General features: G+C 37.8%; 2 protein-coding genes across 8 annotated transcripts in view; one reads left to right on the top strand and one right to left on the bottom strand.

Moving 5' to 3' along the window:
• LOC146004304 (uncharacterized) overlaps positions 1 to 26,798 on the bottom strand; it is a 68,513-nt gene that overhangs the window by 13,428 nt on the left and 28,287 nt on the right. The window contains exons 1-3 of one of the 2 annotated variants that reach the window (XM_083143039.1): positions 9,676 to 9,966; positions 9,390 to 9,536; positions 3,126 to 3,286 (exon numbers count right to left, since the gene is read on the bottom strand). In XM_083143039.1, coding sequence (XP_082999165.1) covers positions 3,126 to 3,286; positions 9,390 to 9,519 — 291 coding nt within the window. In that variant the 5' untranslated portion in view covers positions 9,520 to 9,536; positions 9,676 to 9,966. Of the gene's footprint in view, positions 1 to 3,125; positions 3,287 to 9,389; positions 9,537 to 9,675; positions 9,967 to 26,798 lie in introns of those variants that run through there. The other variant, XM_083143040.1, reaches the window with a different exon arrangement.
• On the top strand, positions 10,389 to 26,749 carry LOC146004302 (uncharacterized). 6 transcript variants are annotated; one of them, XM_083143035.1, is made up of 5 exons: positions 10,389 to 10,454; positions 10,979 to 11,143; positions 13,851 to 14,026; positions 17,795 to 18,021; positions 25,083 to 26,749. In XM_083143035.1, the coding sequence occupies exons 2-5, from the start codon at positions 11,023 to 11,025 to the stop codon at positions 26,095 to 26,097; spliced, it is 1,539 nt and encodes a 512-aa protein (XP_082999161.1). In that variant the 5' UTR covers positions 10,389 to 10,454; positions 10,979 to 11,022; the 3' UTR covers positions 26,098 to 26,749. The 6 variants fall into 6 exon arrangements, with proteins under 6 accessions (XP_082999161.1, XP_082999158.1, XP_082999162.1 ...); XM_083143032.1 differs by lacking the exon at positions 10,389 to 10,454 and adding an exon at positions 10,622 to 10,661; XM_083143036.1 differs by lacking the exons at positions 10,389 to 10,454; positions 25,083 to 26,749 and adding exons at positions 10,622 to 10,661; positions 18,873 to 19,878.

Below are 26,798 nucleotides of genomic sequence, written 5' to 3'. Positions count from 1 at the left end.
ATCTCAGAATTTTCTGAAACTCTACTATTTGGTAGTCTTCATGAAGATATGAAATCCTGAGAAATGGTAGCTTCCTGTGTGGCGTAGTTATGGAGTTTTGGGGGCTCAAAAATACAAAAAAAATTGTTGATTTTTAGTCTGCGCTCTAGACTTTCATGGGTAATTGCTCTTACCCTAATTGACGTAGAGAGCTGGTTGTAGTCTTGTTTGAAAGGACATGAAATAAGCTTTCCAACGTGTATCACATCACTGTATTTAGAATAAAATCTTTTCAAGGTCATCCACTTAGACCTTTGGACCTTGAACTTTTGAAGATGCATATCTGCGATTTCCTTGGAACCGAAATATATTGTTGACACAAGGGTACACTATAACATAACCAAATTTGAAGTTGGGATAATTAAAGAAAAACAATTTCATTAGTATAAGTGTATTTTTCAACCGGTCATTTCTAGTGGGAGTTTGCAACACTGTTGTTATTTACTTTTAAGAATAATATGATTATCTACAGTAGTGAAAAATGGAAAAGAATTTTTGTTTCCTGAGAAATAACTTACATGCACCATAGTTCACAGGTTGTTCTTCAGTATTCATTGACTTTGCATCACAAGCTGGCTTTCGTCCATTGTTCAAGTGTACATTCTTCTTGTAGCAGTGGGAGGATCCACTTTTGTTAGAACATTGCACGTTGGGACCCAACAAATGTCCAGTTAAACCAAATGAGGACATAAAAATGATCCTGATGGTCCGTGAGGTTGAAGAAAGTTAATTTGTAAATCACCAGTGTATTCAGATACTTTATGAACACACACTAGCTACCAGTTGTTATTATATACACAAGTGAAATATCCAGTAATATCTGTGAATTCTAAGGCATTTTAACATATTATGAAACGATGTTCTATAAATTCATCACATGCAGAATAACATTTCATATGTATGACATCTTTTGTAAAAGGAAGGACTGCATGAAACTTTTTGATTCCTGGAATGGAATTAACTTTAGCAAATCGGTCACACAACATAGAAAAATCATCCTCATGGTAGGCAACGTTGATGAAGTTTTTGCGATTTTTGTAGTGTGCTGCTGCTCCATCAGAAAAGTAAAATATCTTGACCAGGTTGTCAAAACCAAATTTATCCTTCAATAAGTACTTTCTGGAGTAAGTGAACTAATGCTTTATCATGCTATCTGATATGGCAATCAAATTTTCATTTATGATTGTCGAAGTATTGGGATTTCCATAATAAATAGTGAATGGATGTATTGTTGTTGCTTGAATATTGTTCCAATGAAAACCTTGCAAGGCATCTTGCAACACACAGAAGTAATTTTCTGCAATATCACAAAGTACAATGTAGTGCCTATCAAGAATGGTTTCTTTTAAATGCTTGAGAAATTAAAGTTGTTGGCATGAAAGAATTTCCGATCAGGTGCACATTTTTTCAACTAGAATTTCTATGAATTCTGCAGGCTTCATTGATGTTTCAAGTGTTGATCTGTCTGTGGATATCCACTGTTTGTTCCTGCTTTGGTGTTAATTTCCAGGTGATACTTATTAAATTCAAAATGTTGACTGTCAAGGTTTCCATGCATCTCAAAATCTTCAAGGCTTTCTAATCTGGATGATTCCAAGATGCTGGTGGTCAAGGTATCTTACTTAAAAAAAGTCAGCTCAAATTAGAAGTATTGCAGATTAGCAAGTCTGCAATGCAAGAGTGTAGTGTTGCAAACTCCCACTGGAAATGACCGGCTGAAAAAATACACTTATACTAATGAAATTGTTTTTCTTTAATTATCCCAACTTCAAATTTGGTTATGTTGTAGTGTAACCTTGTGTCAACAATATATTTCGGTTCCAAGGAAATCACAGATATGCATCTTCAAAAGTTCAAGGTCCAAAGGTCTAAGTGGATGACCTTGAAAAGATTTTATTCTAAATATAGTGATGTGATTCACCCTTGGAAAGCTTATTTCATGTCCTTTCAAACAAGACTACAACCAGCTCTCTACGTCAATTAGGGTAAGAGCAATTACCCATGAAAGTCTAGAGCGCAGACTAAAAATCAACAATTTTTTGTATTTTCGAGCCCCCAAAACTCCATAACTACGCCACACAGGAAGCTACCATTTCTCAGGATTTCATATCTTCATGAAGACTACCAAATATTAGAGTTTCAGAAAAATCCGAGATGGTCGGGTCAGAAATGACACTTTTTTTTGTTGATTTGGCATGGAATGACCCTATCGCTTAAGGATTTCACCAACCGAACACTGGCCTGTGCTGCCTGTCATGCCGCTACGATGTGAAACGTTGCTCTTGATTGGCTCGTTTCCAAGAAACATGAGTCACTTCGGTCTGAAAGTTGCCTTGGACCGAAAGGATCGTTTTGGTGTGAAATCCCCATATTGCTTGTCACGTGACGCTTTGGTCTAAAATATCCTTGAGGAAACAGTGAAGTCAGAGCTTTGTGTCCCTACAGTATGAAAGGCTGCATTGATTACCGACTGCTCGCTTCCAAGCAACACTTGTGTTTTGTCGCCTTTGTATGAAATATCTCTCAGGATACTATTTATGTTCTAATAACAGAAAAATAAACTCTAGTACACAATCCAACACGTGACATCCGGAATCACATTGAGATGTTTCTTCTTGTGTTATGCATGCTATTTATTTATTTTATTTTACTTTTCTTTCCAAATTAATGCCATTTTGTGACTACAAATCACTCCTCAAATATAACTGTTTCCATCAATTCACGTACCACCTTTCAAGACAAACAAATCTACACAATATATTCCAAAAATTAACTTAGCTCTATTACTTTGATAAGCAAATTAGTTACGTTACTGATCGCACTGCCATGTATGTTGTCAACTGCCTCGGGAACCAGTTTTTCTGGTCGTTTTCCACACTGGGGGTGAACAATTACCAGGACTCGAATCTGCAATTTTCAGTGATTTAACCTCTGAACATGGTTAGCCACTAAAGGTGGCTTAAACACACAAATAGTCCCAGCTGCAAAAAAATTCACAATCAATGTTTTGACTTTGAGGAAAACAATGTTCAGTCCCTGGCCATGAAGTTCTGCTGTGAAACGTTTACACACACACACACACATACCTTACATTTCTTCTGTACCAGTTGCACAAGCTCTTTGTCCCATTTTATGCATGCCCAACGGATCTTTGGGGTCAGGAACACTTTCAATCCGTTTTCCCATTTTCTTCCACTTTTTGATGCACAGAATGCATGAACGAACAAATCCTCTACAAACACAGCAGCTGAAAGAAATCAATGATACAATAAAAACTCATGGACATTATTTTTGAAACTTTTACACTACATGTAAAATCAGTAGCTATGACTCATGTGTTTCTTAAACAATTTCCAAATTTCAGGGTCAAAATATACTCTTATGTTCTTACAGAGTATTAAATTAATCAAGACAGGAAAAATATTAGATTTTTAAATCTAAAAATCTTCACTTTATGTTAAATGGCATTTGGGTTACATAAAATAGAAACGATTTTTTCTCTGTTGTTTCTAAAAGAGCCTGAAATGTTTGACAATAGCACAACCGGCTCAGTATTGGATATATATATATATATATATATATACACACACACACACACACACACATTATTTTTTAAAAATGCACATTAAACATAGCCTATTTTTTAAAAAAAGATGCACATTCAAATCCTTGGAACTAATACTAGTGTGCATGTGTTCATGGGCATCCGGAAGGGGAGGGGGCAAGGCCCACCCCCCTGGAAAATGAAAGTCAACCAAAAATTATGTATTTCACATATAAAATTTCATTTTAGCCACAATAATATGTGTTAATTATTGCATGAACACCATAAATTCAAATTTAAGCAATGTTTTTTTTTAGGGAACAAAACTCTTTTGGGAGAAAATGTGACTTGTTTGTTCCCCTGGAAAAAAACCTTCCTTGCCCCTCCCTGGAAAAAAATCCTGCGGACATCCATGCGTGTGTTAGTTTCTTTGCTATGCAAGTACGACCTTGTGTGTTAATGCAAAAACAAGAATATAGATTTAGAATTGAAAGTGAGTGACCTAGAAGAATATTTGTATTTGATATGTCTTAAATACACACTCAATAATCCAGCAAGAATATACAACTTATAATTGCACAATTACAGGAATGCACATTCGCTGATTAAAAGATCATGTGTGAAGTTTTGTTTATTTTAGTCCACGTCATGCACAGACAAATTGTAACTGGATCTGAGGTTTAAATTGGGATCAAACCACTATCTAGCTACACTAGGTATGCTATCTGGGACCCCTTGATTGTAAGATGATCACTAGACCCAAAATGTTTATGTAATATTAAGGCGAGGAGGGACAATTTCCCCTAGGTCTTTCTCGCTGGGGCAGCTGCTGATCACTGTTGCCAACTTCGCTCTTTTGGAGCCAGATCTGGCTCTTTCGTGCACTCGTATGACTGTGAACTGTGGCACCCGCCCTCTGCCCCACTATGATGCCACCACTGCCTCCGGCCCATAAATACCAACCTTTGACATGAGTGTACATTTTGCACATGACGTGATATTCGTATAGCTATAGGCTGCGTCACCCACCTCTTCTTTCCTCCCCATGTATTTTTATATATAGCGCTGTGGCTAAGATGAAGATGATAATTTTGTTATCCGGGAACCCTTTATTTTAGATTTTATATTAACATCATTGGATTATTGAGATGGGTGATGCCGCCAAATCTAGGCGGTGAAAACTAAGAATAAATTACCATCACTTTAAAGCTAATGGTAATAGCAGCACCCCTTTGACAACTAAAATTACCCTAGTAGGCACTTTATGCAGCCTTTGTTAATCTAGCTCCTTGAAAGTCCTCTTTAGCTATGTTAATGGTGAAATTTAGCTCTATTATGCACATCAGGTTTGGCAACACTGCCAGGATGGCCGTAGGAAGCAAGGAGAAATGCACTAGGCTTATGGGACCATTATTTTATTCGTTCTCTCGGGAATATCAAACATCCGATGAGGTAGAAAAGTACATGGACAGAAAAAGGACACGTTGAACTATGTCATAGTAGTAGGAAAAGTCGAAACTCCCATTTGATGAGCCGTAACTTGAAGTTGATGTCCCATAAGGAATACATGGGATTCGGTAAATACTAATTCATCATATTTTTCAAAAATCGTATAAGGCTTAATAATCAACTTAGGAAACCGCTTCCACTTGCCACATGGGGAGAAATTCATACTCTTCATTTCTGGCGGAGATCTTTTTAGTAGCATTGCTCATTCCAACGATATTGGAATAAATTCATGCCTGGTGCGTAATTGTCCCTCTTCGCCTTAAAGTACAAATGCCACAGGGATGATGAGCCCATTCGAGAGAATAGATGCATCATCTTCCTTGAAATTTCTGATGCAGTGCACATGTCCTATGGTTATTTGATAGATTGATTTGTTGTTGGCCGTGGTGGCTCAGTCGGTAACGCATCTGACTAACATGCTAAAGGTCCCGGGTTCAATCCCCGGCCGGTTCAAATCCGGGAACTTTTCTAACGGTGGAAGCAGCCCCGGCGCCCACCCAGCGTCGAATAACATGGGTACCTGGGGGAAACCCTGGGGAGTAAAGGCAGTCAGGGGCGTGATGCTGATCACATCACCCCCACACCCCCTATACGCCTTTATGGCATGGTGCTATGCACAGGGGAACACTTTACTTTGTTGTTTTAAGTCCACTTAATGCACAGTAAGGCTAATCGGGACTGGACCTACAGTTTAAAGTGGGATCCGAACCACTTGTGCCTACACCGGGTATCGAACCCGGGACCCCTTGATTACAAGGTGACGACGCTACCACTGCACCATCGGGGAGGCCACATGTCCTATGGGTCAGCACTACTAGCATAGAGTAGAGGACACTAATGCAGGGCATGAAATTTCTAGTTTGAAATCAATCGCCGGACTAAAATCTTTGCTCGCCACTATTTTATATTGATAAATAATAAAAATATGAGCAATTATTAAAAAGTTAGGAATTAATGTTGTGTAGCGCTGTTGTTCTGCACTGAAGTACCACTTATCAATCGCAGCTGCTGGGTCAAACTCTGACAGGGAGGGGGGGGGGGGGGGTCCGTTTACAGAAACTCTGAGCAAATCATCCAGTGTCTCAGTCTTCAGAGAGTTCCTGTAAGTAGTCTTTAGTCTGTTGTGACAGCTGAAACCTCTCTCACATGAAGCTGTGCTCACTGGTAGAACAGCACAAAAAGTCAAAATCTGGAGCAAATTGGCGAATCTTGCTGAACACTCCTCACTGAATCTTTTCCAGCGCGTGATTCAAAGTCAGACAAGGGACTCCATTTTCTCATTATAAAGGCTCGGGTTCAAGTATATGTAGAGCTTCTTTATTTCTTCTATCCCAAACTGAAGAATATTTTCTTTAGGAGGCCAACCCAAGGTGTTGAAAACATGCACAGATGCAATCGCATCTGTTGATATAGATTGCAATCTTTCTGTGATGTACACCTTCGCATTGTTAATTAAGTTTCCTCTAACAGTCTGAAACTCTTGCTCTCCATTTTCAATGTTTGTGAGCTGCACATCCCTGATCTTCCCTGAAATGGATACATGGTACAAGAAATCTTGTTCGCTTGGTCCAACATTAGATTCCTGTCAGCCAAAACTGAAATACAGTCTTCAATTCTTATTTACAGAGATGAAATCAAAATTTCTTATTTTATAGTGCCAGGCTTAAAGGGTTCAATTTCCTGTAGAAATCCAAAAGGAAATACAGAAGCTTAACAAATTTAAATTGCTTCAAACTTTTCAGCAAACCCTTAGCTTTAGCGCCATCATTGTCTTTTCCATGGGCCACCTGTTCAAGATAGGTCACAACAGCTTTCCATGATTGCAAGAGAGCTCTTACTGTACGTCCTTTGCTGGCTAACCATCTAATAGTGTGGATATCACTGAGTTTTAGAATTTCTTCTATAACTTCTGCCGTTTCTCTCAAAAGATGAAGTCTTGAGGCATGTTTGACACGCATTTGAAACAACGAAATTTTAGTCGCCAGCCCAAAACTTTTGGTCGCCAATGGCGACCGGAAATTTCGCGCCCTGCACTAATGGCAAACTATATGTTCATAGTTTCAACCTTTCCATTATAAAAAACAAATTATACCTCAACAGGCAAAACTTTTGATGCCCCCTAGTATATAACCAGAAAAAAAAGGGGGGGGGGGAACTCCAGCATCTTTCGATAAATAACACTTACATTTTTTTTGTCTTCAGCCTGTCTTTCGACTTGGCAGTTATTTTAGATGACATGAAAAGTAAATTTGCAAAAATGTAAAACATGTAATGTCCTGGCAAATATGTAAAAATATGTAACATAAAACTTATGCAAAATCATGTCAGTTATATAATTCGTTGACCTTTTTCTGTTTAAGGTATATACCTAGAAACGAATAGAATATGTAATTACATACAAATCTGATACTTTTTCTGAAATCAGTGGCCAAAAATCTAAAGGAATCAGCTATTAGTTCCCAATCACTTTTTTCGGTAACAGTTTAGTATATCAGACACACATTAAAATCGAATATTTTGTGTTTCGAATGGTTCGTACTTACCAATTGTGTATTGCGGAACATAGTTCAAGGTGCCATTATGCTTTTTACACGAAAAGAAACACAATTTTTCACATAGTGATTTTTTTTTATTCCTTTCTTCACTTCCGTAACACACAATATGGCAGGCACATCTTGAGTCAAGTTGTGGGTATGCAGTGTTTCCTACCTTCTTCACTGAAAAATACATACTATCGTGTTCGTCACATGTGCAAATTATACATTATACACGGGTAGCTGACGGATAGCCCCACGAACCATTATGCACGGTAGCTGACGGATAGCCCCACGAACCATTTCCGATAAGGTTAGGTTAGGTTTGGTTGGGCAAGCATAGTTAAAAAAAAGGGGGGGTTGGAAACACTGACAGGGGCTTACATCATCAAACATACGCAGCATCCGGTTATCGTAGGGGAAGCAACTGAAAGCAATGGCAATTGTGCGTCGGCGAGATATTTCTCTTGAAAAATACATGATTTCCGGGTCAAATATATTCCACGATGAAAGAAAATACCTCGACGAACGTTGTAAACCTTGGAGAAACTCATTTCCGTAAGTAGTTTCTTCTGTAAAATTGAATAAATATGTCTCAGATATACTAAACTGTTACCCTTTTTTCGGTACTATTATCGTATGAAGGAAACACCTACGAATCATATATTTCGGACTTCTTTACATTGCTAAAGTGTTATTTTCGAATGTGCAACATTTCCTAAAGCAAAATAATGCATATCGATGTCTGTTTCTTAGATTTACAAGTACTTACTGTTACTTGTTGTTTCGAATCTGTAACACATTATGGCCGTGATAGCATGCTGGTTTAGGGGGCGTTCTGAGAGTGTATTGTCGATTTATGCAGTGTTGCAACCTCGTTCACTGGAAAATATCTACTTTCGTACCCAGATTTGAAATTATGCTAATACGTCGCAAACCATTGACGTTAGCCTCACAAACCATTGACGTTAGCCCCACAAACCATTGACGTTAGCCCAAAAACCATTCATGTTAGCCCCAAAAAACATTCATGTTAGCCCCAATAACCATTGACGTTAGCCCCAATAACCATTTTCCGTTAAGGTTAGGTTAAGTTAGATTAGGCAAGCATAGTTAAAAAAAAAAATACTCGACACGTCATGTTCTAGTGAAAACATGGCGAGGCTGAAACACTGGCTATGGGGTTGCATCATCTTAACACACGGAATATTGCTCTCTCGTGCCGAAAGCAAATGGCGGGAGCAGAAACAGCGTGTCAGACAGAGATTTTCGCAGAAAACAACACGCATTCACATTAAAATGGATCAAATCTACATTCAGGAACTTCCACAACGCTAAAGAAAATGATTTCCGCAAGTACTTTCTCCTGTAAATTTGAAGGAATCCGTTTCCCTCATACGATAATGTTACCTTTCCTACTTATATTGAGACCAAACAACAAATTAAATAAATAAATATCACTTAATTAATCGCAATGATTAACTAGATAACAATGGCTATAAGGAAAGATACAAGGTCTAAAATCGTTCTGAAAAGTTGCTGAAATATATATATTATAATACACTGACATGGCTGAAAGCATTTTCTGCCCCTTCACTAGGCAGCGGTATGGGACAAAGTTTTGCAAGGAAAATGTAGAAATATTGTGCACTGCCTGGAAAGGGGTATTGGAGCCACTTTAAAAACACTGCAGGTTTGTCCGCCAACTGAATTGGAAATAAGTCATGAAATTATTTTTTTTAAATTTTACCTCGTGTACTTACGCAAATCATCCAGTGGTCCAGACTCCTCGTTAATTACGTGTGAACACGTACCATATTTTTTAATTAAGTATGATGCTAATTGCCTCACAGCTAAACTGTACAAAGTAGCAGGCGATTTGAGATATGGCATCACATCAGTTTAGCAACCTACGCAAAAAAAAGTAAATATAAATATGTTTCGCACAGAACACAAACAGCATACAAAATACGATATGTCAATATAATTTACAGTTCATTTCAACACATTTTATCCAAATAAAAACATCAATAAATAGCAATTACAAACCTTTTTACAATTCAACCCATCAGCTGTTAACTACTCTGATTTTAATCTATACAATGTGAATGCCCTGGCTTTCAGAACCATTCAACACTGTCTATTCAATTCAATTAATTTCCGCTGACCCTGAGCAGAAGGATACAAAAGTCAATAAACTTTCAATGAATTGAAGTTGCAATAATTCACAACACACGAATTCTACTTTTGTTAAAAGATAAACTGCAAGATAAAACAACTTCTAGAGAATGGAAAATATAGATCATAAGAACTAGAACGCTAAGGTTGTGACAACCATGGTGTAAAGAAGAAACACGTATTATTATTTATTGAACGCAGGTCCAGTCAATAGAGCCACCGTGGAGCCACCACACAGGAAAAGCGGAGTTCGATTCCCAAGATTTTTGATCTCTGGTGGTAATTTTTCCGACATTGTCCCTGGATAAAGCAACTCCGGGGCTCGCCCAGCCTTGGTAACAAATGATAGTCATCGAGGAAAGTTGAAGTGGGGAACCCACTTCAACTTTTCGGGATCGCAAGTAGTCGGGAAATTCTTATGATCGTATTGAAAGTGGTTATTTCTTCTGCCCCGAACGTTATTATAAAAATTTTCACATCAATTCCTCCCCCTGTGTACTACTTTCTTTCTTTTTTTCATGGTACGGTAACTACGATCATTGACATAACGTCCATCCCTTTTCACTCAAAGCGAGTGGGGTCCCAGTAATCATCCTACATCAGAGATTAAAATAGTACTTGCATCTGCTATCACCTCAAGAAGAGAAAGGGTTAAGTTAAATAGCGTGACACATAATCTAGAGTAAGATAAATGATACCAGATATTCAAATATAAAAAAAATTACAAGATTGTTATGTTTATCGTATTTCATTACAGCGTTTGAAAAATCGAATGACCAGTGTATCATAAGGTGTCCAAAATTACGTATGAAAGGACAGAGTGATTTCTTCGAGTAAAATAGTAATTTCTGCATACTGTACGTGTGTTTCTTGGATATTAATAATATATTTGACAGGGAATCATTTATGAAATATGTTGTTGAAATTAAATATATCAGTTCTTTTTTACAAAATTGCAAGTCCGTTTACATTATCCACATGTACTCAATGAATGCTGTTTTTAAGGAAATAATAATAATTTCAACATGCTGTTCATTCCAAGAAAGAATTGTATTTTATATTTTCAAACTGATACACATGTGATAAAATTTATGTATGTTCATTCCAAAACTTAGTTGATGATAATGTAATGTACTGTTAGTATCAAACCTAACAAGTGATTTCCACACTGCAGATTATTTATTGAACCTGACCAAGCCTCAATGAAATATTAAAAGGATGCCTGCACACACAGGACCAGATTCTCTTTATGAAATCTGTGTGAAGCAGATATCTACATACTACAGTGTAAATGATGCCTGGGATTACAAAAGTGATTGTGGTCCATTAGACCATGTCCGTAAGTAGCAACTTCCTTCTGCTACATCATAACCACTGTTGTCTGTATCATGTGTTAGAAGAGATTTTTTATTGGGTTGTAGATATATTAAGCCCGCCATCTCTCTTTGCCCTAGCCAGGCAGAGGCAGTATTGCTGCATGAAGAGAAATTTCCTTTTTGTTCAGGGAAATCTGGGTCCAATTTTAGGTAAAAGGGGATATTCTGGTACCAGTTAGATATACCGGAAACACATGTAACTCGTTTATTTTGAAATAAAATTTATTTCTACTTACCTCATATGCATAGCAGAACATTTTTCAACTAGGGATTACTTTTTTTCAATGAAAAAAGCGTTATTTTTAACATTATAAGTATTTATTGGTCGTTGCTAATTGGCGGCCAAATTTGGACTCACGTTGTCTATTGTCAGCTGATATGCAGTGTTTCCAAACTTATGAACCGATAAATGCCGCACAAACTAGTAACAAAAGGTTTTTAAGCGAAAATTGATCCACAAACCATTTACGGAAGGTTAGGTTAGGCAAACAGAAAATTGAATTGGAAAAAAAAATGCTCACATGTCATCTTGTAAAACTACCGCGTGGTTGTTACACGAACACTTATTAACCGAAAAATGATTGTTTTAATCCACAAACCATTCACGGAAGGTTAGGTTAGGTTAGGCAAACAGAAAATTAAATTGAAAAAAAAATCCCGCTCACACATCATCTTGTAAAACTAATGCGTATTTGCAACACTGACAGGGGATTACGTAATCGAACTCACAGAACATTTGATTCACGTAGTCGATGGTAATGGTGGCATGAGCTACCGTGCAATGGAGATACATGAATGTCGAAAAATACCTTATTTACAGACTTAAAAACTTGCACAATTAGAAAAAAAACACTTTTCCCAGCTTCAGAAAGTCCACAAGAACTAAATTCCGTAAGTACTTTTTCGTCTTTTCTCCTGTAAATTTTAAGAAATGTGTTTCTGGTATGTCTAATCGTTACCGAGATTTTTATGAAAAATATAGAAATTGCCAGAAAATTAGGAATTGTCGGATTTCAGTATTCACGTTACAAGTACGGACCACGGAAACATGTTCAGTATTGGGTTCACATACTGGTGGAGTTCTGTATCTGTTACCCCATTATCATACGAACAATTAAAGATATACTGCAAAGAGGGAAGAGAACCTTACATTACCACTCTCACTCTCTCTCTCAAAAAGAACCTATTAAAGTCATCATACTCCATCCCTGGCAGTAACATCACAGTAGTATCTTCTCACAAAGACCTGGGCATTGTTTTCGACCAAAAGCTCACACTTGAGGAACATATTATAGGCACCACAAAAAAGACCATGCGTCTCTTAGGTTTTCTGTATCATTTCACTGAAATTAGTGACATCTCAGCCCTCACCTTATACTTCAAATCATTAATTTCCCCAATAATAGAATACTGCTCTCCCATCTGGTTCATGGCGTGTCCCACTCAAGGATTGATTCAGTCCTTCATATTTTCGTAGCTATAGTTTGTTACAGGGTTTCCTCATTGTGCAATTTTTCATCTCCACATCTCTCATCTTTTCTAAACTTACAGACTGTATATCAGCGCCGTTTGCAGAATGATTTCAGTTATTTATACAAAATTGTCAATGGTAAAATCCGCTACAACACACTCCTTCAGGAATTCCATTTTCGAGTACCTATGCGCCCAACACACACTTATTTTACATCAGAACACCAACACTAGTAAAAGTAAAAAAGTAAAGTGCTCCCCTGTGCATAGCACCATGCCATGAAGGTGTATAGGGGGTGTGGGGGTAACGCCCCACACTTTCTTGATCCGGTCGTGAGGGGGGGGGTGATGTGATCAGCATCACACCCCTGACTGCCTTTACCCCCCAGGGTTTCCCCAGGTACCCATGTTATTCGATGCTGGGTGGGTGCCGGGGCCGCTTATAATGTTAGAAAGTTCCCGGATTTGAACCGGCCGGGGATCGAACCCAGGACCTTTAGCATGGTAGGTCTAGAAATTCAGAAAATATCTTTCTTCTACAGATTTTCCACACAATATGACCTCTCATCAAGTATTGATATAATTTCCGCAGAGTATGTCTTTCAATCTTCTATCAGAAGAAATACTTGTAAATAATATAATATAGTACTATCTTGTACTTATTCTTGTTAATATTTGCTCATTTTTGTGTTATTTTGTCATTTTTTAATTTTTTATTTATATTTTTTTATTGTACTCAATTTCAGTGTATAATGACCATCTGTGCTGTATATGGAATATTTTCAATAATTATTAAATAAATAGAATCATGTACAGTAAAATGAAGCAAGTTGTACTGGCCAGGTATTGCCAATAAAAATTCTGTCATCTGATGGTAAAGCATTATTGCAAAGGGTCCCATGTTACAGAACTTTAATTTTTGTAAGTTGTGTAGCTAAAACCATTTTACAAATAATATTAGTTAAGACTGTTACTGTTGTAATTCATGGTAGATTTCAATGTATTTTAAACTCTTGCCTACATCAACATTTTGAGCAATTCAGCCATGTTTCAATTTTTTAAATTTATTTGATTATTGAAAAAAGATATCAAAGGATTACCATAATTCTAGATGATGTGAAATAGAAAATTCTTTCTCTTAAAATACTATTGTCAATATTTTTACAATACTTACTGTAAATTGTATTGTACATATTGTAGCTGCTGTTATTGTGGAGGATTTATACATACATGCAATCACTGCAGCAACATTTTCTATTGGAAAATTTGGGACAAAATGGAAAGATTCCTGGAGGGTGTTCTTAACCCCAACAGTCCGTTGGGCATTTATAACTTGGAATGCAAAATACCTTGAGATTGTTAAGAGAAGATGCAGGGTAAGTTTTTTGTTTCTTGATGTTAAATTCCAATAGATGCTTTCCCATACCGTGCTAATTCTTTTTTTCTTATTATTTTTCATTTGGATGTAGTGATGAATGCATAGACAGACATTGCAAGCATGTGCTGTTCACCTGAATACGCAATGTAAAACATGCTGACTTGAAGTCCAAAGTTTTGTGTTAACATACATTGATGTCCTATTAACTGTCTTAGCAGCCTTCCATGTTGAAGATCTTTTTTTTAGAATTTGTAACTGGAATGAGGTAAAGAAGGATAAGGTTCATTTTCAATTTGGAGGCATTTTTTTTAAACTTTGGGTGAAATATAAAATTCATAACCAGACAAGAAAAAAATGAAGATAGATAGGAAAGTTCTTAATAACCTTTTGCTACTTTTCCACGTAGTCGTATCTCCTTCCAGGCATGTGCGAAACTTGGGGCCTAACTTTGGGTCAGAATCTAACTTGGGGCTTAACTATGGGGGAGGGGCACAGAAGCTGAAATTTGTCCATCCTATAAAAATAGCATCCAGGACTATTTTGCTTAATAACTTACATTTGAGAAATCATAAAAATTACTCTTTATTTCTTTGTTCCTCAGGGCCCAAGAGGTTAACAAAAATACCGAAAACTTGTAAATTTTTATAAGCCTTAAGATTTGTAAGTAGCAAGTGCCCGTATGCCCCTGACAAGTTACGCCAATGTGCTCAGACACTTATAATATACAACAAGGTACATTTGAAGAAAAAGAGAGGTGCATGTACATTTTGTATATCTTCACATTTTTATGTTTATCTTTTATTAATTTTACAGCTTATCCTGGAAGTTGGAAAGTAGTCTCATATGTCATAAAACTTGGGAGTAGAATCCACTTATCTCCTGACTTGTATAAAATTTCATGGTATTTTGACAGTGACAGTTATATGCAAATGTACTTGAAGGGACAAAATAATTCATCTCCATGCTGCATAGTGTATAGTCAGAGTTCCTGTGGCTTTCTATTTATTCTCTTATCTCATTTACTTGCGTCAGTTGGAAAGAACGAGACTTGCCTCATTTGGACATGATTTTGATGTAGCGACTTGAGATTTTTAGGCATGCTGTCATGAAACTTCGTAAGTGCCTGACGGAACTAGTCTTTTAGTGTGGTACGACCAGAAGCAAACAGTCTCCTGTAAGAATTCGGTATTAGTGAATAATTGACCATGTATTCGCTCTTTCATGCTGCCAAACAAGGTGTAGAGGGTGCAAGGTCTGGCAAGTATGGAGAATGTTTGATGATGGTACACCTGAGTTCCTGTAGTTTTGCCCTAGTATGTGAAGATGTGTGTGGCCTGGCATTATTGTATAAAGAAAGACATGTTTGGCCCATTCCCGGGCCCCCTTGCTGAAGTCTCTGACAAAGATGATGGATAAGGTCTCGGTAGCTGCCACCGTTGATATTTTCGCCATGTGGGAGCCAATCTAGCAGTAGGATACCATCAGCATCCCAGAATATAGATTCCATCTGTTTCCACTTGCATGGTTTGGCCCCTTAAGGCATGCACCCTACAAAATACATCTGCTCCACACACTGCCCGTAACATTTACAAATCTCTGATGTTGGTACATCCTCTTTTCCCAGTATCTTGGTTGTGTTCTATGGTGACACAACCACTGTGCGAATTAAGCTTTTTGCTTTTGGGGGGAGTGCCCACTCAGTGGTGTATTTGTGATCTCATTTTGGGAGGTAGTTCTTTTTTAGGGGGGTGCAAATTTGTGTATGTTACCAGTTAGTATTGCCTTGCGGTTCTAAGCAACACTATACCTTTGAACAGCAGGTCATTAAATTTTTATTCATTTACACGTGAAGTAGAAACATTTAGTGTATTTACATTCTAAGAAAATCCAAACTCATACACAAAAAGACATATTGAACTACTAACACCGAAAACTTGAACAAATTTCCATTACCAAGTTCGAAATGTCCATCTAACCTGCCTACAAGTTTCTTGTGAACACTTCAATACCTGTAAAAAATCAGCACCATGCCATGAAAACTTCAGTGGAAACAGCCTGCTTGGTAAGTTTGATGAGCTTCAGAATATATTATTTAATCCACAAGGCTGCATATTTTTTGGCAGGGAAATTTTTGATGACTTAATGGATTCAATTGTGTTTGCTACATATTAGAGAAATGGTATACTCCAGCGGATCCCAAAGTGTGCATCGTGGTGCCGTGGGGCGCTGTGGCTGGCTTACAAGGGTACTGCGAAATGTTCCATTATTTTCACTGAAATTACACTTGTTAGTCGATACATGATTTTTAGAATTTTTTACATAAAATGTTCCTCAATTTGAGATATGTGTTTTTTTTTTTACTTGAGGCAAGTAACCTAACCACACTAACTGAGCGTTGCAAGTCTTAGTTAGGCTTACATTCTGATTTGGGCACTGCAAAAAAATCTTGAAACACTAAGGGTGCCGTGAAACGAAGAAATTTGGGAACCTCTGGCATACTCTATGGTTTCAATCTCATTTTCTTTGAGGGGGATAAAAACACCCCTGCCAGAGATAAAAATGAGGGGAATCCCTTTCCCCCCCTCATAATATAGTGAGCACGATAAAGATGTAAAGGAGGGTATACCCAAGACAGGATTATCTGAACATGTATTAGTTAACCTGCATAAGATCGCCAAAAGAGAAGTCATCAAGAAAATTAACAATAAATTGGATAGGAATGTGTATGAGGCAGCCTATATATGCACGGATAATTGGAAAAAACTCAATAGGGATGACGGAAACTTGGAAGACGGCTGGATAAACTTTTTTAAAAAATGGGATAAAGCCACCGGGAATAGAGCCAAGATGGGCTTCCATGTCACCCCTGAGGTTAGGAAAGCAGCCGAGGTGGAAGTTGAATTCACCTTGGATTGGTGACTCACGAGCCCCAGTTGGGGAAAGGCCAGAGGGGAGGAGTTTTCCTTCTCCAAGCATGAGCTGACACCGTGCATTCGCCTACCCCAAGCACCGATCAGCATATACCTTTTGACCTCAACCAACACTTTCTCGACGAGGCACCATGTCAGGTGTCTGAAAACATCGCTTCAACCTGGAGAAGGAGGTAGTATAACCTTCGAAACGTAGTTCGACAAATCTCATCCTCACACACGTAAGTTACTGATTTTTAATCTTTTAACCTTTAGTTGATGTCCCCCCTCCCCTGTTAATTTGCACATTGGACACAACAGCAAGAGCACTTCACTTGTCCATGTTACGCCCAACACTACTGGGAAATATTTCCCTCCTCCTGGTGCCAACTCGCAATCAAACCCTGCACTTCCACTCGACAAAAGGCCAGTTACGTGAACTGGTCACTTTTCTCGTAATGTTTAAACATGTTCCATTCACTCAGTCGGTCTCATTCTTTTCCACTGACAGGGATGGTAAAGCTGGGAATCAAATGGTGGGAACAGTTACAAGCTTGATCACCATTTGGAGCTCCAAAATTTTAGTGTTGACCCAGCATCATGAGGTCAATTGGGGGAGCTACTGTAAAGCATTAGCAGCAGGGTCTGATCTCAAAAGCCAGGAAACAGCAGAGATGTTACTCTCTCTGCTGAGATGGCACAGCACAGGCATTGGCATAGAGTGAAGCAGCATAATTGAAATATAAAGCAAGAGTCTTTATACGTACAATATGTCTAGTTTAGTTGCATTGTGGACAACCATATTCCTTTGTATTCTCTCTTTTGATGCAGTCAATCCCTTTCCATTCTCCTTCCAGAATCTTCAGTGCCTCTGTGTCCAGATCGTAGGTGATATAATATCTGTAAAAACACTACTGCAAGGCATCCAGATCCTAGGCGATACAGTACCTGTAGAGGCACTGATTGAACTCAAACAAATGTACAGTGTTGTGGATTTCGATTGTGACTTTCTTTATCAACATGAGCCATACGTCGACCAAAAGCTCAGGATGATGGGCATTCAAAAGCAGGGTTGGTTTGCAAAGTAAGAATTCACTATATATTCCATATAAAGATGTGGAAGTAATTTTCAAAATGTTTGGGTTTTGAAACGGTCACCATTAAAAATTTTACAAGTGATGCTTTAATCCAATTGTTATATTACATACAAGTTAGGTCACTTACAATTACAGTGCTCAAAAAACTGGTTGCATAATTTGATATTTACAGAATGGAATGTAATATAGTTATAGTACATACAATATGCCAGGAAATGAGGCAGGAAGCAAAAATCTTTATTTGAAAGCAAATGTGAGGTGTTCTGCACAAAACAAGAGGGGAGAAGTATACAGTAGCATTATTACAAAACAAACCTAAACAACTGAGGTGCAAAATGAGTGATAGCAATCTCAACGGCATCGTTTCTGGTCCTCAGGAGTCAATTGTCTCTCCCCGACCATGTATGCACCTCTACACGATGTAGCATGCTTTGCACAAGGTTGCTCATTTTATTCTGAGGAACATACTCCCATACTGGCATTAGTGAGCTGTTGTAGGGTCTGTGGTGGGTTGGGATGAATGGTGATAGCTGTCTTTGGGAGTGTCCATGCATTTTCAATGCGGTTGAGGTCAGGTGAATAGGTTGGCCATGGCATGCAATGGTTTCTGTCCTTGCTCAAAACTGTTGTCAGGAATACATATGATATCTATCATGTTTTCAAAATATGCAAGAATTTTTTTGAGTACTGTAAACAATTCACTCAATTCATTTTATGTGTAAGTGTAAAGATACATATTCATTTGACAAAATTAATTTCAAAAGAATATTAAATCATTTAACTTCTTTCTTCTCTTTTTAGTATTGACCTACTACATACTTGTTAATATTCTTTGCAGAATACTGTCCAAGAAACACAATGTCACTAGACCAGACATAGAAATTAGCAATCTGTCTTGGATGCAAGAATTGCGTGTCACGGGACTTCAGCTAACCTTGGATGATATTTGCTCAATACTCTACAACTGCGTTCAGCTACAAATACTGTGCCACAAAAATGTTGCTAGTGCACTTTATAAAATTTACAAAGAAAACCCAGACAATCTCCCAAGTTTTAATTTACAGAACATTGAACTAACACTTGATACTAATTTCTCCACGGAAGAAACTTTGACAGCTGTAGTAAGACTGTGTCCCTTCATGAGAATGGTGGATGTTACCATAAAAGAAAGAATATCTCCCAATGCACTAAAGCCTCTTTTGAACCTGAAAAATATACAGAACCTTTCAATTTGTCATATTTTACCTGTTGAAATGTCTGGGGAACACTATTTTGAGACAGAGGTTGTTCCACTTATAAAGAAGTATGGTGAGTGTTTGAGAGTTCTAAGATTAAACGGCATGTCAATGGTAGATGTAGGTTTTATTTTGACGCTGTGCCCAAATCTAAGATGGCTGGCCCTTATGCGTAACATATATGGTGCATGTGTGATTGGAGAAACACGGTGTGTGCCTCTAAAAGAGTTGAAGTTTTTGTATTTGTTTGCAGCTGTTTCTGAGCGCAATATCTTCCTGAACAGTTGGTACGAAGCACTTTTATCAAGCCCCTCCTTGCAAGATGTTCTTCTAGGTTGCCTTCCAGTAGATAGTGAAGTTTTTTCATCTTTGTTTAGAGATAATTTACTTAACAATTTGAAACTATTCAGTGTGTTTAGTTGCGATGGCCTTTCTTATGAAAATGTCATTTCCCTTCTATCATTGAAAAATGACTTGGTTTTATTAGGAGTAAAAAACTGTGTTCTAGTCGGAATGGAAGAGATTGTAAGTATTGAACAGTTTATTAAAACCAATTGTTTGAAATGTCGATTTGTACACAACTATACAGGTATCTTTTAATAAAGTTATTTGTGTAAAAAAAATCATACATTGTATCATTGATTTTTCCAATCCAAAATATTGAATTCGATTTTTTTGTTGTAAGTCCACTTTATGCACATGTAGGCTAATCAGGACTGGACCTACTTTAAAGCAGGTCCAAACCACTGCGCAATGTGCCTCCACCGGGTATTGAACCTGGGACTTCTTGATTACAAGGTAACGATGTTACCATGATGCCTAATGGGAGACCCTAAATCAATCCAAAGTATTAGCAACATTAAAACTTTTAATATAAATAGCTTTATTATTATTATTTACATTCTAAGCGGTTCCTGTATTGTCTCCATATCAAATAGGTGTTTTTGTTGCACTGTTTTAATGCTTTTTTACCAGGCCGCGTAGTCTAAGGCATCAGGCATTGGGCTCGGGATACAAGAGACACACTGGTTCGAGTCTCCTGGTGGGAAGCGTAACCTCACCCACCTCTGGTGAGGCATGTTGCAGTGAGGCTGGTAGTTGGTAGGCAGGCAATGGACCTGAAGGGCTGTTTCGCCATGTGTTATCATACATTAATGTTTAACTAATGGTAATTCATTATTATTTAACTACAGTTGTTCACTTCAATTACTGAAAGATCATAAATACAAATCGTCTTTGTGAAAACATTCTTGTCATATCTAAGAATTAATTTCTGTCACAAATGTTACTAAATATATTACACACTTTGAAACGATATATTTCCTATTTGGAGTTGATGGCATAAGTGAATTTAACTTAACGTGAAACAGAAATGCATTTGCAATTATTACTATTTGATTATGTATAAGGAAAGCATTTGAGAGAATAATGATGCATCTTCATGGATATATAAAACTCAAGTTGGATCAAAAACTAGATTTTTCGGAGTCCAGGCTGAGAGACTGGCCAGCTTTGGGGAGTGCTAAAGTCATCATATAACACACTTGGAACTCTGACATTGAATCATCCATAGTGCATGGTTTCAATTCTGTAGAATGCTCTAATAAGCAATGAAAAATTATTTCAAGTTCCATTATATGTTATCTTATCTAGGTCAGGGGTTCTCAACATTCATGAACGTGTGGACCGGTAAATTAGTAGATGCCCTGATCCCAACAATTTTACTCCTAAATAGCTTTCAGGTTATTTAAACTTTATGTGTTAATGAATATGTATGCTTGAAATTTATTAGTAATATATAAATTATTTCATAATCATAGAGAGTATTACCTAGTAGTTCGATTCTGTCTAGGATTACTGACAAATATAAAATCTGGTTTAAATTAGTTGACAATGACTGTATCTAATGGAATCTTTCAGTTTCCTCTGACCAATATCATTAAATAAACTTTGGCTGCAAGTCACTTCTTCCTTCTGCTTCCCTCTCAGTGGCTTTGATTTCTCACCAGCACTGGTGAACCCCGAATAACACATTCTCTGATCCCAGATTAAGATTGTACAATACAACAATGTACATTGGATTGGGATGAATTGTAATCATAATATATCATTTATTTACCAATGGGTAATACTGTTAACATTGTTACGTAGAAGTTTCAGCGAAAAATGCAGGCTCAACCAGGACTTGAACCGTGGTCTCTGGCATACCATGCCATTGCTCTACCACTGAGCTACCGAGCCGACCTGGCCTTGTTTGCTTTTTCGCTGGCACTGTTTTACCTGTGTGGAATCATCTCTGCAAGTGCATTTTTTGTTGAAACTTCTACGTAGTACACCCAACGGCGAAAGAAACAGTAGGCGAAATGTCCACCACCATTTTCATTCGGTCTGTATTACACAATGTGATGACAATGAATTGAAATAAAGACGTCAATAAGCAGAGAACAATGCCTGATTCAAACTAACCTAGTTTCATTCCTTAAAACAACACAGAATGTAGAATAAAAAAAGTAATGAAAATAGTGGTTGACAATTTGCCTACCATTATCTTTGCCGTTGACTGTACATCTCCTGTGTGTGCCTAATTTAATGAGTTTTGTAGTCTTGTAATCAAGGGGTCCCAGCAAAGGTACATTATAATTCCTGATTAACTTATACGAGCATGACATGGATATAAAACAAACATTTTGTTTATCAGTGTTTAAAAAGACAAAGAAAAAAAATGTACCCCCCCCCCTTCAAAGCTGTGCATACAGGAATTTCAAGGTAGATCATGCAGTAAAATTCTAAAATTTCATGAAGGAGGATGCAAAAATTTTATGAAAATATACTACATTGAGCCACGGTAGCTCAGTCGTTGGGGCATCTGACTACCATTGGGGGGGGGGGGAGACCCAGGTTCCATCCATGGCGTGGGAGAACCGGGATTTTCTCCACCTGTTCAAGCAGCTCCGGCATGCACCCAGCATCGTATATAGTGGGTACCTGGAGGAAACTCTGGGAGATAAAGGCAGCCAGAGTCATGGTGCTGATCACATCACCCTCGTCCATAATAAAGGAAGTGTGGGGGCCCTAACTTCACACCACCTATATGCCTTCTTGGCATGGTGCAAAGCACACGGGTGCACATACACACACACATAATACTACAAAACTTGAAATTGCTCTCAAGGTTCAATGAAACAAATTCTTTTAGAAGAAAAAACGTAAAGTGCTTCAGGGTTGCATGCTGCAATTATTAAATATTTAGCTGTTTAGACTCCTCACAAGGTAAATATACTATAATTATTTCCAATTATGGATTGGAAATCTTGATAATTATCTGAATTTCAAATTATCCAGTAACCGTTTCGAGAGTAACAGATTATAAGGATATTCTGATGATGTATGAATGAATATCTGATATATAAATTTGTGAAGCCTGAGTAAAAAAGATGTTATTTGGATACAATTGATCACATTATCTCAAATGTTAATAATAACACATGGCGCAACAGCCCTTGAGGGCCAATGCCTACCTACCAACTGGCAGCCTCACTCCCACATGCCTCAGCAGAGATGGATGATCATCCACTCAGTTACGGGGGGCCCTGTGGTCAGCATGACGAACCCCCAGTCGTTGCCGTAGGTTTCCATGACTGGGTGACACTACTCATTCTAGCTCCCCAGTTTCCTCATGATCTCAAGAGAAAAGTTGTTACGCTTCCCGCAAGGAGACTCAAATCAGCACATGTCCCATGACACCTTAGACCACACGGCAGTACAGGACATCCTAAGAGGCCTAAATATGCTCAGACTACTTCCAATACTACAATGGTTCAATTTCTTCATAAGGTAGATGGTCAAACTTGTTGAAGAGGTGGATTGCCGAACTGCTTTCTAATTTTTCCGTAGGAATTGTCTCTTTAGGATGGACATCTGCAGTTCACCTCCAAGTCTTGGGACTTCTTTCTTTATGATCCTGGCTGAAAAGCTACAGATATCGTGTTTACTCTCTTCCAGAAAGTCAAGTACCTGTGTGTTCAGACGTTGCACAAGAGTATCCCAATGGACGAGTTGATCTCCCTCAGAAGGAGATTCCAAGTAGTGGACTTTAACTGTGATTTTCTGTATCAATATCAAATGTATGTTGATCAGAAGCTGAAAGTGGTTGGGATACCCAAACAGGTGTGGTTTGCCAAGTAAGTCGGTGGGATTGCTTCATGTTTTTGTTTGGCAAAAACCTACCCGTCACAATGTACATAACCAAATAACATTGTGCTGACCTCAGTGGAGTGGTAATCACAGCATGCTATCATGCCAGGGGGACCCAGGTTCGAATCCTGGCCTGTGCAGTTTTGTAAGTGTCCCTTCATCAATTTCATCATATAATCACTCAGTCTCGTCGTAGCAGTTAGCCAAAAGTGGCAGAAAAACGAAGCCAAATAACAAAATCAAACCAAATAACGTTGTGAGCAAAATATGTGTGTACTTGTTTGTTTGTTCACCAACCTGTGAACATTTTCCATATTGTGTTTTAAGATTTACCTGATAATTAAATTAGGATAATCTATGATAACAGCATGAACCGTAAATCATTTTCTGAATATTTGCTGTCCTATCTTCCTTGGTATGCATGTACAAAGTACAATTGGTTTACAATAAGTTAGTTCGTTGTCAAGGGGTGCCACCAAAATTTTTTATAGAGGTGGCGAGGCCATTGGCATAAAATATATTAATAGAAACAACAACTACAGTAAAGCCTCGTTAATCCAGACCCTGATAAGCCAGACTTTGCTTAATCCGGACAGACAAAAGCCCCCCCCTCAATAAAAAAACCAGAATGCAAGGTTTTAAATGTGGCTAGAAGTCAACAAGAGAACTTCCCAAAGAAAAGGCAGTCAACCACTGATGAAATTCTTTTTCCGCAGACTTTGTACTGTACTGTATAGTGAGTGTATTTAGCCCTATGCCCTTTAAATACACCATAATAAACGTGTTTTGTTGCTATAAACTTAGTTTTAATGCACTTTCTACTGTTGTTTTAGGTAATTTCAGTTAATCCGGACTTTCGTTAAACTGGTCAACTTATCCCCCCATTAGTCTGGATTAATGAGGTGTTACTGTATTATTACTAAGTTATACTTGTATTTACTCTTACCACCACCAAACTCATTTCTATCCAAATTATTTTTTTTTTAGAACAAAAGCCTTTATAATTTTAGGCCACCAATACATTTAAGTAAAAACTTGTGACTCTTACAGAAGCATTTGTTTTGCGACCATAATGAGTAACAAAATTTTAGTAAATTTATTTGCAAACCATCAATTTAATTAAAACCTGACAAATTATACTGACTTATTAATGTAAAATTAACTTGAAATTACAGGAGACAGCTTAGTGAATTTTTTCTGTAATATCCACCAATAATCCATTACCAATTGGTTGAGCTGTATTTTGCTGCTTGATTCTCAAGGATTTAGCACTATTGATAAGACAAGCAACTTGCATATTAAGTGCAGACTTGGAGTTCCTTCCTGCAACATTGTCTGGATTGTCTGTTAGCTGGACAGATTGTCATTGTACAATCTCCACCAACGCTCATGACAGACAAAGGGCTATGTTTTTCCAGTGCATTCCACATAACAGGAAGGTAACTCCAAGTCAATTGGGAATGATAGCATAAGTTTCCAAAGCATAACAAAGTTTCACCCAACTCTCACATTAGTATTGAATTCATACACACATACATAAAACTAGCTGTCAGTACACTTCAGGTAACTAGTACATTTTAATTTTTTGAGTTTAATACAACGATACTGCTTTCTTACAGCATACTCTACAAGAAATACAACTTCATGAATCCAGATGCAGGAATTGGATTCCAAGGGAACGCTTTGCAAGAACTTCGTGTCAGTGATTTGAAACTTACTGTGTGTAACATTCATCACATACTTGACCGATGTCCTCACCTAAAAATGTTCTACCATGCAGACGTTGTGAAAGCTCTGCATAAAATTTATGAAGAAAGTCGTCCCAACGTGCCACACTACAGGCTACATAACGTTCAGTTCATTTTTGATGCCCATACAAGTTACTCCGATTTACCGCAGTCGTTCATCATCGCAGAGGCATTGATTTTATGCCCTTGCATTGATGTTGTGGAGGTCGTGATCAGGGAGGCAACTTCCCCCGGGGCCCTACTTCCATTGTTGAATTTGCGACAACTGAAATGCTTCTCTGTGTATGACATCCTACCAGTTGGCGAATGCAGTGAACACTTCTTTGAGAGAGGTATTCTTCCAATTCTCAAGAAACATGGAAGCAAGTTACAAATGCTGAGGCTTAATGGTGTTTCGGTAGTGGATGTTGGGCTTATTATAACAATGTGTCCTAATCTCACATGGCTAGGACTCATTCGAAACAAGTACGGAATCGCTGATGGTAACCAAATAGCGTATCCACCTTTAAAACGCTTAAAGTTCTTATATCTCACTGGAACTAAGTCGGAGGACAGTATCTTCTCCCTGCATTGGTACTCGGCTCTCTTCTCGAGCCCTGCTTTAGAAGATATGCTCTTGGGCTATGTTGGGCTTCGAAGTCAATTTTGGAAAGCTATTTTCCTGAGAAACATCTTCTCAAGGTTGAAGCTTGTTATTATTTTCTGCTGTGAAGGGTTCCTGTATGAACATGTAATTTTGTTGCTGTCTTCAGATAATTCAATGTATCACTTCGGTTTGATAAATTGTGAACAAATTAGCAAAGAGAACATGGAAAGCATTAGCCATTTCATTAGTACAGAACATTTGGATTTGCGAGTGATATATTATCAGCATAATGATCCATAACTTAACTAGTAGGTAGGGGTGCATGGAATCCTGAAAAGTCTGTACCAGGATCAGGCAAAACATTTCCCATCCTGATTCCAACTTCAGGAAATTATTTCCCAACTTTTTGGGATCCTGAACAGTTAGGAAATTCCAAATCGTCATGTTTAAAAGTGGCTAATTGTCGAGGCTTTCAGGATTTTAATTGTCTCAAACTTCTTGGAAATGCGAAAACAATCACTTAAGGGGAAAATGGTGTGTAGAACTCGAGATATCCACACTGTTTGGAAATTTCGAACATTGCAATTTTTTGCCATCCTGAAAGTCGGGATTAAACAAATTTCCCATTCCGACCAAAAAAATTGTCCTGCACACCCCTACTAGTACGTGTTGGAATGTTTGTTGATAAGGAGGTCAGTTTTTTTTTCTTTATGAAAAAGTGTGTACAGTTAAAACCACATGCAAAAGAATCTGTTCAGACCCATGACTCGTGTGCATTGTACTCCCATGTGCAGTAGAGAGGCAGAATAGAACATGCTTCCTTATGGCCCGAGCGTAATGGATGAAGGAGAAGGTGCACTAAGATGCACCTTTTGACCAAAGGTTCTTTTGCTTGTGGTCCCTCTATAAAGTGATATGGACTTCTTAAAGATATGCACTACCTGTTAATAAAGATAAAATATATATCTCCAATGTGTGTATTTCTTTGACAACAGTGGTTT

This window comes from Lepisma saccharinum, chromosome 21, assembly GCF_977018435.1.
Source record: "Lepisma saccharinum chromosome 21, izLepSacc3.1, whole genome shotgun sequence".
NCBI lineage: Eukaryota > Metazoa > Arthropoda > Insecta > Zygentoma > Lepismatidae > Lepisma > Lepisma saccharinum.
The sequence above is the reverse complement of the archived record's forward strand: the minus strand, read 5'-3'. Positions and strand labels throughout refer to the sequence as shown.

Coding starts and splice junctions, on each gene's coding strand:
- LOC146004302 (XM_083143035.1), top strand. CDS start 11,023: ATGCCTGCACACACAGGACCAGATTCTCTTTATGAAATCTGTGTGAAG. Junction 11,144..13,850: donor TGGTCCATTAGACCATGTCC/GTAAGTAGCAAC, acceptor TACATATTGTAG/CTGCTGTTATTGTGGAGGAT. Junction 14,027..17,794: donor TTGTTAAGAGAAGATGCAGG/GTAAGTTTTTTG, acceptor TTCTCCTTCCAG/AATCTTCAGTGCCTCTGTGT.